Source organism: Perca flavescens, chromosome 14 (assembly GCF_004354835.1).
Source record: "Perca flavescens isolate YP-PL-M2 chromosome 14, PFLA_1.0, whole genome shotgun sequence".
NCBI classification, from domain to species: Eukaryota; Metazoa; Chordata; class Actinopteri; order Perciformes; family Percidae; genus Perca; species Perca flavescens.
Genome location: NC_041344.1, coordinates 23,346,004 through 23,358,098, shown reverse-complemented (window position 1 = coordinate 23,358,098; position 12,095 = coordinate 23,346,004). Strand labels below are relative to the sequence as shown.

Sequence of the window (12,095 nt, the reverse complement as noted above, 5' to 3'; positions counted from 1 at the left end):
GACCTCAACAAATGATTAGTCTGTATAAATATTTCAAAATTTCAACCTGTAACATGCAACAATGTTGTATTGGTATTTATTCTGCATATCTAAAGCCATATTTACCCAATTTTCGATAAAAAGAACTTTCTAATATGACAATACTTAGTAAATTATTACTCCCTCCCCCCAACAACTGAATTGCTGGACTGGATCTCTGTCACCACATCCACGCATTTAATTTTTTAAATCTAATGTTAAAGGTCCCATGGCATGGCATTCACTTTATGATGTTTTTTAACATTAATATGCGTTCCCCCAGCCTGCCTATGGTCCCCCAGTGGCTAGAAATGGCGATAGGTGTAAACTGAGCCCTGGGTATCCTGCTCTGCCTTTGAGAAAATGAAAGATGGGCCGATCTGGAATCTTGCTCCTTATGAGGTCAATAGCTACAGACATAGAAATGGCACATACTAAGGAAAGCTCATTGTGGGACTGGCTCTAGTGGCTGCAATTCTGCACCAAGGGGACCACTGAGGCTTGTATAAAAGCATCCAAAGAGCACCATGTCATGGGACCTTTAAGATGTTCGCATCAAATCAATAGTTTTTTGTAAATAAGAAACAATACAGGATCTCCTATAAAGATGTAAGCCTGCCAGTCACAGTCACATATTCCTACATTAGTCAACATGCTCCTGCTCTTCTGTTTATCCAATTGTAAGTCTAAGCACAAAATCCCATGTTCTGCCATTTTGTTTCATTACCTCTGCTTGTTTTAAATTCATTGCTGTCTTGCCTCACGCTGGGACCTGGCCAATGAGAAGGGGTCACATTGCTTTGGCTCTGCAGACCTTCGACCCCTCCCAGTCAGTCAGATGGGCTCTCCTGGTTGGCCAAGTTCATTTGACCCCTTCTGGCACTTTACCTTTCACTCTTTTGCACCTAGTGACATGATTAAACAGAGCTCCATCAGAAATGTGCACTGGGATAAGATGTACTTGGTAAGGAATGTTAAGCAGGGACATTGATGTACACAAAGCTAGTGCACTGCAAATAGCAAGGACTTCTCATGTGACAATAAGAAAGAGGGCAAAAGTAAACAACAAATAAACTCATAACAATGAACCTTAATAAACTTTATCAGGTTTTTATCTTCTTAGGGGAAACATGCTATGTTCATATGTATGGAAATCTTCCCTAACTATTTTTTTCAGATTTTCTTTTGTTGAATAAACTGTGCTTTCTTACCCTTTTCTGTCTCTGTTTTCTCCCATCAGTGTCTCAGATGGGTGTGGCGCAGGGACACAACATGTGTCCAGACCCGGGGATCCCGGATCGAGGAAAAAGAAAAGGCTCAGACTTCAGGTAAAAGGGAGTGAAGAAAGATTTAAGGGGCAATTAATTAAGTGGCAAGTTTAGCTGAATACTGGAGATGAAAGAGTCCTGAACAAAAACAGGCTGATGGACACACTGTGAATGATTGTGATGACAATTAGTTTTGGTTAGAAGGGATGGGAATCAGGTGTCTAAGACTCTGCTTTCCTTTGAGACAAATGATGAATGTACTAGGCTTTGTTACCTACAGTATATTACTACATCGGCTTGAGCTATGCAGTATAATTGTATACGGCTTGTGAACAAAAAATGTCAAGGTAAATTATCTCTGTAGTCTGTAGTATGTTGTAGATATTGCATTAATTAGGCTGTTCTTTCATTGTTTTAATTTGACTATTGTTAACAGTTGTTCAAATAAGTAACTTTGGCTTTCAGTTTTCTAATTTAATCTTCAAGTCCTAATTTATTTGTAAGTGGTACAACGACAGTGCTCTGTGACAGTATGCTGTTAAGAGTTTGTTCTACATTTAATGTTTTATTATCAGTTCAGTTGTGTTCTGTTTGAATAATATCAGAGTTTTAATTAGTTCCAATCCAATGTCTCTTGGAGGTAGTATTTACTTTATTTAGATTTCAAATGTTTCAAATTGACCATTGTAATAATGGGACAACCTTTATTAGTCAATACATGTCAGAAATGCCACAGTATTGACATTGTGCTTTTTTAAATTCAGTTCCAAATATATTCCAAAATGATCTCCCAGTTCAATGTTGATGATTTTAACAGTGTTCACAGTTGAGAATTACTCAACAATGAGCTGAGAGGAAACTATTGGGTGCTATTACAAATCAAGGACTGTATCTTGAAATGTGCTCTAGCATACAGCACATTACCCAGTGTCATGCCCCATAAAGCCACTGTAACCAAACCTGATAGAGAAATGGGTACACTAGAAACAAATACCCTACCATTTGAGCCACTGCACATATTAATAGGCTGCCTCTGTGGGATGGTGATATTGCCGGTGGGATTATGGAGTTTCATTCATGTCAGAGCTATTGTTTCTATCAGTGGTCGGCTGTAACAGACAAATGGCTAACATCCACCTCCCACAATGCAGCACTTTTTGTAAATCACACCTGGGAAGTCTAAGAATATACAGTGGGGGAAATAAGTATTTGACCCCTTGCTGATTTTGCAGGTTTGCCCACTTACAAAGAATGCAAAAATCTACAATTGTAATCATATGTACATTCTAACAGGGAAAGACAGAATCCCAAAGAAAATTCCAGAAAATCACATCATATGATTTTATTAAAATTGATAACCATCTGATGAGGAAAAACAAGTATTTGACCCCCTGGACAAACAGCATGTTAATATTTTGTAGAAAAGCCATTATTGGCCAGCACAGATGTCAAACGGTTTTTATAGTTGGTGACAAGATTTGTGCACATTTCGGCAGGGATGTTGGCCCACTCCTCCCTGCAGACAGCCTCCAAATCATTCAGGTTCCGAGGTTGTCGCCTGGCAACTCGAATTTTAAGCTCCCTCCAAAGATTTTCAATCGGATTCAGGTCTGGAGACTGGCTAGGCCACTCCAGAACCTTGATGTGCTTCTTCTTCAGCCACTCTTTTGTTGCTTTGGCGGTGTCGTTGTTGTGCTGAAACACCCATCCTCGACCCATCTTCAGCTCTCTCACTGAGGGAAGGAGATGTCGGTCCAGAATTCCACGATACATGGCCCCGTCCATCCTCCCCTCAATACGATGGAGTTGTCCCGTCCCCTTGGCTGAAAAGCACCCCCAAAGCATGATGTTGCCACCACCATGCTTGACGGTGGGGATGGTGTTCTTTGGGTTGTACTCGGTGTTGTTTGCCCTCCAAACACGACGAGTTGAGTTGAGGCCAAAAAGTTCTATTTTGGTCTCATCTGACCACATCACCTTCTTCCAGGCCTCTTCTGAGTCGTCCAGGTGGTGAATGGCGAACTTCATGCGGGCCTGTACATGTTTCTTCTTGAGCAGGGGGACCTTGCGTGCGCTGCAGGATTTCAATCCATGACGGCGTAGTGTGTTACCAACCGTTTCTTTTGTAACTGTGGTCCCAGCTGCCTTCAATTGATTCATCAGTTCCCCCCTTGTGGTTTTGGGATGATTCCTCACCGTTCGCATGATCAGGGACACCCCACGAGGCAAGATCTTGTGTGGAGGCCCAGACCGAGGGAGGTTGGCGGTGGTGTGGTGCTTCTTCCATTTCCTGATAACTGCACCGACAGTTGATCTTTTCTCTCCAAGTTGCTTTCCGATTCTCTTGTAGCCCATCCCAGCCTTGTGCAGATCAACAATCTTGTCCCTGATGTCCGTAGAAAGCTCTTTGGTCTTGCCCATGGTGGTGATGTTGGATGCTGGTTGTTTGGGTGTTGACAGGTGTCTTTTATACAGGTAACGAGGTGAGGCAGGTGTATTTGATGTAGATAATTGGTTCGGATTGGGGCTGTGTCTTAAAGAAAGACTAACTGGCTTGTAGGAGCCAGAATACTTGCTGTTTGTCCAGGGGGTCAAATACTTGTTTTTCCTCATCAGATGGTTATCAATTTTAATAAATTCATATGATGTGATTTTCTGGAAGGATCGTGATGCTGATGTGTTTTCTCTGTATGCAATCTTAACTGCAGGCGAGGAGCCACAGTGCATTTCTCCTGCGACGAGGGCTATGAACTGCAGGGCTCAAAGAGCATCAGTTGTCTCAGAGTGACAGACAGCTATGTAGGCTGGAGTGACGATCGGCCCATCTGCAGAGGTAAGGATTGTCATGTGGCTTCGTCCATCTATACACGTTTAGTAGTATTCTCAATGTGACCTCCATTTATATTTTGATACTCAGGTGCCCTGATGTTGACGCGTTTGCTTGAGTGTGCTGTCATTTTGTGGAGATGCCCAGTCCATATTCTTCTATTTTTTTATTTTTTTTTATTTTTATTTTTTTTATTAAGTATTCACCATTTTGTTGTGACTGGCCTGACTTTGACATTTGGCCGGCATTCTTTTGCTTCCTGCTGTTTAGCCATGCTGGCATAGTGCTGCCCATCAGTCATGTCTTCCTCACTTCTGACCATTTTGTGACAAGCAGGAAGAGCGGTCAGGCTCCCTGTACGGTATTCCTGATGCTCATGTGCTCCTCAGTTTCAGTTTTCAGCCTCAGTGAACTGAATTAATCAGAGTAGATTTGATTTTTGACTTTTATTGTGTAGTATAATTGGTTTAATTGATGGGTATCTGACTTGTGAAGTGTATTCATTGGAGCAAGACATATTAATATTTCACTTGAACTTGGTGGTAGTGTTCTCTTAGAGCTTTAAAGTAATACAACATTCTATAACCATAAATTCCAATTAATGAGACACATTCAGGTCTTACTTTAATATTTAATGTTAGTAGACCACAAAATGCATATCAAAATGGTTTAAGACGTTGTTTTCTGATGGGGATTATTTTTGGTTTCAATTCAACGGAGTTCTGATAGTCAGTGTCATTAATCTGAAAGAACTCGGGCAGAGAAAAATATTCAAATGAAGTATCTTTGATCAGTGCAAGGGCTGAATATTTGTAATGACTTGTGTAGCTCAGTTTGGCAAAAACTAAATATGATCCATGGTATTTTTAACAATGCTATGTGTTCCACCACCAAAAGCAATGTATTGTACAAGAAAAAGTTAAGTAGGCATTTGGCACAGGCCCTCTAATTAAAAGCCACTTAATCGCTATGTTTATAATCACAATGTATCAAATGACAATGTGAAAACAACGTGACAACATGAACAGGGTTCCTCTGCTTTACAGAGCTGGCCGCTTCTGTTTTTATTGTAAATATTCTAAAAACACATTGTATACTACCTGCTTAGCATCAAATGGCAGACAGACAGTTAGCGACTAGCCTTTAAAGATGGTGGAGCATTTAGCAGCCAAAGAGCCGGATATTTTCTCAGGAGTCAGTAGAGACTAAAAACAGAGCAGGAGAGTGGACTATTGGACTTACATTCCCCAGATGGAAGAAGCACTACTGCAAATGAATAATAACGTTGCTTCATAACTGGTGAATGTGTAAATAAAAAACTGTTTGCCATATCATCTTAAATGGTGATGACATGTCAATGTTTCCACTGTCCCCAAAGTGGCTACAAATAACATTGCAATGTCATTGCAGGCTTAAATTGGCAGATGTGGTCGTGGTTGATTATTTTGTGATTCGATAGCACAAAATGTTTTGTTATTACTCCAAAAAGGCCTCGTAATTACAAAATGCTGAGTGATAACTAGTTTGAAGTAATTAGGCCAAACAATTCTGCAGCAGTTCTGAGATTGAGATGTTGATAAATGACATCAGAAATTGCGTTGACAGAACAGCTCATATAAAATTGTCTTTGAGGTGTGGGTAAGTATTGTTGGACCTGTAATAATCTATTTTTGATTTTTATGCAAATATACATACCAATATTTACCTTTGTTCCTAGCCATTTTGTACCAGTCTCCCCATTAGGGCCTTTGAACCCCCTAATATCTGATGGATTTGTCTAATCTAATAATCACCATCAGCGTTCACCTTTAACGTCACCTATAGGCAATCGTTGTTACTCTACTTCAGTTAATGTATTCTCAAAAATCCAGCTTCCAACAGGAACCCCAATTCTTTCTTTTGTCTTAGACTGATCCAATTTTTCCCAAATTAAATTACAGCACTAAGCAAAGGGGATGCATGATCTTGGAAGGATTATAAGGGTGGGGGGATTTATAGTGTTTCAACTTATCTAAAATACAGTATTGTCAATCACCTGCATTTCAGAAAAGAATCTTGGTGTTTTGAGACACCAAATAAAATGAAGTTCTCATATTGAACAAAAAAATAAATATAAAAAAAAGAAGTGATTGAGCCTTTATGATCGCAGGCCACAAGATCACATTCAGTTGATTTTCTGTTCTATGTAAAGAAACATTCAAGATTGACATAATTTCAGTGAATTTGCCCTTTAAGAATATCTCATTCCATCATCCTTATTTAACCCGGTACTGTGCCTTTGTTCTGCCTCAATTAAGATTAAACATCATTCAGGAATAATTGAATCTCTGTATCCTAAATTAGCATTAGTCATCATTAAATTGTACAGCACTATCATTAGCACAAGAAAAAAAAAAGTCATCTCTGGCTGCAAATTCATTCTCCTGACATGAAATTAACGGCTCTTATTACATTGATCCTTTCATTTTGGTCACAATTCTTTTTGGTCATGGACTTTGATCGCTAGGTAGCTTATTGCTCTCTTATACCATCTACCACTTAACACATAGGGTTGGGTGTATCAGGCACGATGATCCCCAAGATTAAAAAAAAATAAATTAAAAATTGCATGGGAGATGACGGCTTCAATGGACATCATCTCTGCTCTATTATTTTCATTAAGGTCACCCTCACTGGAGGCACAACTCAAATTAATTACTTTATTCTCCCCTTAACTTCTTAACTTGAGTTCTTTTTTACAGTTTAATTGGGGCGATTTGGTGGGAGAGGGGTTGTGCATCGAGCCACTGACTGGGGCTTGAACACCCGAAGGACCTTTCTGAGACATAACTCATTAGAATTTGGGAAGTTGGTTCAGGCCCTTTCAATTACTTTCTGGTGATCCCCCAAATATGTACACACTCACTTCCCTTAAAGTACTCATTAGAAATTCTGCTTTAATTTGAAGGGGTGTTTAACAGTTCTGCCATGCAGACACCCTCAGGCCTCAGAAAAAGTCACACTGTCCTCTAAAGCTTGGTTTGCCAACTTCTCACCTATTCGTTTCAATGAGAATATCAAAGTGTGATACTCAATTCTCCAACGATAAAGTCTCCCATACCATACATAAGCTATACTTGGGCAGTACCCAACTATCTTAATGGTTGCCCAAATTTATTTTTAAACATTTTACAATGGCAGGGGATCATAAAGACATGTCATCGTGTTTGTTTGATTGTTATAATAATTTAGCCTGACAATGTTTACAAAACAATTCCCCAGTATATTTTCAACCTTTAGAAAATGTGTGATTTATGGGTTTGATTGAATCTTTCATTAGTCTATTTTTCATGGTGCCACACTAAATTGGCAAGTCAAGTGTTTAGAGGATGCACAGCAGTTTATTTTCTTTGTGCAGCTCTTTTGTTTATAATGTGATGATGGTTTAAAAAACAGTCATCATTGCCATGCACTTGCCAAACAGCTTCATCTTTCAAAAATGATACTTGCTCGCAGTTCAGTTCAGTTTTACTCATTAGGATGTTCTTCTTTAGGATGCTATCCATGCCAAAATTGAGTTGAGCGTTTTGAACCCCCATGCAGGTTTTTTTGAAAATGAATACAGAAAACTATTAAAAATAAATGATTGATTACACATAATGCACAATGTAGAAATACAATTGCAAGTATAAGTAATAAGAAAAACTTAACAGGTGGAGGCTGATGTGGTTGACAGCCAAACAGCATCAACTATTGTGGATTCAACATGAAAATCCAGGAGCGGGTTTGGCAGATGTGTTTATGAGAAAGTGTGCATGTAAACTGTCATTGGCCAAACATTTGCCTCTTTCTGTGTCTCCCCTTGCAGCACCAATGTGTGGAGGTCAACTGAGAGGACCCACTGGTGTCATCACATCTCCAAACTACCCAGTCCAGTATGACAACAATGCTAACTGCACTTGGCTCATCACAGCCACAGACACATCTAAGGTAAAAGTCATTAAACATGGGATTCAAGCAACAGCGCAGTGCTAATCTACTGTAATTGCCTGTTTCCAGTGGCGGGTTAAGTGGTGTGTTTAGCTGCCAGCAAATTGACTGGTGTGTTTGCACCTGTTAAAAAAAGGGAACTCTAGAGGAAGATCTTCCCTGACATACATAACGCATGTAATACTTTTTGATTATTGCTACAGGAGACATAAGGAAAATGAAAGGGGGGGGGGGGCAGAAGCCAACGGAAGACAAAGAGAGTTGTTAGAAACACCTGTGGTGAGGGAGAGGAGTAAAGAGGAAAAACTGACAGAAGAGTAATGGAGAGATTTTGAGAGCATGCTCAGAGGATATCATGAAAATGCCATAGCCACTCTGTTCAGACCAATGACTTTGGAGTTGTGTTCAAGGCCACCCAGCTGCTTTCCTGCCAAATAGCCTTCTCTGAACTCAAACAAAATGGTTTTACAAATCTGTTCTCTTATTGCACTTTGAGTTAAAGAGAGGCTGTGTGAGGTGAGAGGCAAGGCAGAGGGGGTAGTCAGATACAATGCCTGCCACCCTTTGCTTGCTTGCTTGCATACAAACACAGACACCCCTGGGTATACCCTTGCTGAAACAGACAACGGTACTTTGGGCTGTCTCTCGCTCTGTTGTCTGGTCCATGAAGATGGAGCGAGGCTGTTCTTTCTGTTTAGAGATGTAATGGGCTTCTATTCCTGCCCGTCCGCATAGGCCCAGCCAGAGGAGACGTTAGGTCAGGCAGGAGACTGAGGCGGAACTGCAAAGGGAGGTGGGTAGGACGTGACACAGCTCTTCTAGACCTAAAAGCAGCCTCGCTCGTGACATCATGACTAATGTGGGTTCTTGTTGCTTCTTCATAATGTCCTGACGGGACTGAATGCTGTTGTTTTCCGTTGGAAATCTTTTAAGTGTTTATCCGTCAGTGTCAGGGAGACTGGGGTCTCTGTTCTGAAACAACCAAAATGTCAGACATGACGTCAGAGATGGCAAGCAATATAAAGTATATATATATATACAGTATATGGTTGCTGTGCTTTTTTCCTATCTTGTTTATTCCTCCTCCCTCTGTGCCTCACCTGTTAGCTGGCAGATGGGAGATGAGTTTGTGCTATGAAACTCTATTTATCTAGTGATCTGACCTATTTTGCCTACACATCATCCATCTCTTCTCTCCACCTTGGCAATTTTCATTAGGCAGTGGGTTTAACATTGGACAGAATAAAATTTGCATTTATATAAGCTTTTTCATTAGGCCAGTCTCTCTCAGTCCTCTGGAAACATTAAGAATTTGGCGGAAATCAGTGGCAGCCAATTTAAAATAGGAGACAAAGACCGTCCTTGTTCTGCTTTTTTTAATTTATATTGTAGGCTCCCACATTACCCTGTTTTTTGTCTTTATTTATCAACATTTTGCACTGTCATAATCAAACCTTATTTGTCTGTCTGTCTTTATTAGAGTTGCCCCTTGCTTCCTTCAGCTAGGGCACACTTATTGATTTTCATACCTTGTTCCACCTTCTCTCCCACAAAGAAATGAGATGAAATAAATAGGTCTATTTTTTTCCTCACTGTTCCTCACTGTTAAAATCTAATACATTAATCTTTTGAAACTTTTGTGTCACCTTTATGATGCATATATTCACCTTGTGGACAACCTCAAATCCCCTGCCACATCTCCTGGTCCGCTTAAAGTTATTGTGAGTCTGGCTAAACAGGCCACAAAGGCGTCTGCAACCTGCTGATTTGATGAGCAAGAGTAGGGGTCGTGCAGACCGTCTGGCAGGCAATCCAATATTTGATTAGTGGGAGAGAGTTCATAATCACCAGACAGAAAGTCAGATGCAGCGAAATATAAACACAGTCACATATACATTGACAAAACTCTGTGGCCATACCAAACAGGTGATTTACACAAACAGGATGCAAATGAGAATTTGTTCTCAATCGACTTACCTGGATAAATAAAGGTTTAAATAAAGGGTTGTGATATCAATCAATTCAGATTCATGAAGGTATGTGAGAATTTACGAGAAAATATTTAAATACATGGTTAACAATACAAGGATAGACGTTTTACATACAATATGCACAGCTGGTACATACGGTTAAATGGAAGTGTGCCTGACAAATGTTCAAAAGAGATTGATGGATTGATAGATGGATAGACGGAAAGATGGAAAGTCACAGATGGGATAGGGGTCTCTCCTCTGCACCTGGTGAGGAGCATTCAAGCATCTGTCTTTTACGGTTGTCTTGGCAATGTCCCTGCTGTTGTCCAGGTGATCAAGCTGACATTTGAGGATTTTGACCTGGAGCGAGGCTATGACACCCTGACGGTGGGAGACGGCGAGGTGGTGGGAGACCAGAAGACTGTCTTCCATGTGTGAGTGACTCATTCAACCTCTATCTTTTTACCTTTAATCTTCCCTCTGTTCTCTAACTTCTGGCTTTTACTTCGCACCATCGTCCCTAGCAGTCATTTTCGTTTTTTGCTACTCATGTTCCATGTAATCATATTCTGTTTTTTTGCTTTCTCTTTCCTCTTCAGCTTTCTTCTTTTTGGCACTCTTGCCTTTTCTCCTCCTCCACTTCCCTGCAGCGGGCAACACCCCTCTCTCTTCCCTTTACCCTCGAGCCCTTTTCTCTCTGTTGTACTGTTTCTCTTTCATTTCATCACCACCTGATGCAGTAGTGCATGAAAAATAGATGCTGCAGCACATTGTCAATCATCACCTCTTTCCAATGTTAAAAACAAGATCACAGCCGTGTGGTGCAGCCTTGCGAACTGCATATTGATGCCCCCTAATGGAGTTTGTGCTAGCAGATGCTCCATAACAATTCACAGGATGTTGTTATTAATTGTGCTGAAATTTACCACCTTAATAAAGTTTTTATAGATCAGATTTTTATGTGAGACTGCCTCGACCGGGTGGGAACTGGGAGGAAGTGGGAGATAAATGGGGGAGAGATTTGTGGAGGAAGGGTTTGTTAATAAGGTAAGATCTTTCTCACTTTAATATTTTAGCAGACAAATACCGAAAGTGACCTAATGTATTCAATTAAGGACTCCCTCTGCCCTTATGGACTTTTTTATGATATGAAACTAGACTGAGCAATGCTGTCTTTGAGATCAGATGCGTTCGTGCACACAAACAAAATAGAACAATTTAGGACCAGAGAATATACTGCAGCTATCGGCACTGTCTAATTTAGGTCTATATTTTTCGTGAATCAGCGGTGCAGGCAACCGGTTAAGGTCAGCGGCATGTAACCCTACTGCAGTCATAAATGTGGTGGTTCATAGGTAGTGATTCACAGCCAATCAAAGCCCTTCTTTTCACTTGACAGTTTGATAATGGAAGAGAACAATTTGGTGCGAGTCTGCCGCAAACGTTTTTCCCATGGGGATAATGATGTCAGTACATAATTGTCATGAGCAGATAGACTACCTTAATCATGCCACCAGCAAGGATAGTGTTTTAGACCGTGATTAGCTTGCAGGTAAATTATAACACACTCACCACATTTGTTACGTTGGATGTTCAATTACAGTAAAATTGTCCATACCTTCAAACCTGTGTCTATGGGAAGTAGAATTAATGCATATCTATTGGTCATTCAGGCAATACATCTGAAAAAGGTGTTGCTAATCTTTTAGTTTTAGTAATGCAAACAGTACAAGAGAAGAGTAAATCCCCATAATCTTTTTCTTTGGACACACTACATACTGAATCTTTCCTCCTACATATACGTAGACAGGAACACAGAAACCCACCACAAATTACTAAAAGCCAGCAGGAAAGGAAAAAGAAACATGGACTTAACCTATCCAGACATTACTTCTTTACTACTCCCACCATCGTCTGTGTGCCATCACTAAAATTAGAGCCCTTAATCACTTACTCCACAGCTATACACTTCCTAATTAGAGTTGGGGGAATTACTATTCAAATAGGATTAAATTACTTCTGTGGCATTGACTGATCTTG

General features: G+C 40.3%; 1 protein-coding gene across 1 annotated transcript in view; it reads left to right on the top strand.

The window, feature by feature from the left end:
* csmd2 (CUB and Sushi multiple domains 2) overlaps positions 1-12,095 on the top strand; it is a 282,360-nt gene that overhangs the window by 149,507 nt on the left and 120,758 nt on the right. The window contains exons 8-11 of the mRNA XM_028597331.1: positions 1,259-1,346; positions 3,995-4,119; positions 7,961-8,082; positions 10,386-10,489. Coding sequence (XP_028453132.1) covers positions 1,259-1,346; positions 3,995-4,119; positions 7,961-8,082; positions 10,386-10,489 — 439 coding nt within the window. The remainder of the gene's footprint in view (positions 1-1,258; positions 1,347-3,994; positions 4,120-7,960; positions 8,083-10,385; positions 10,490-12,095) is intronic.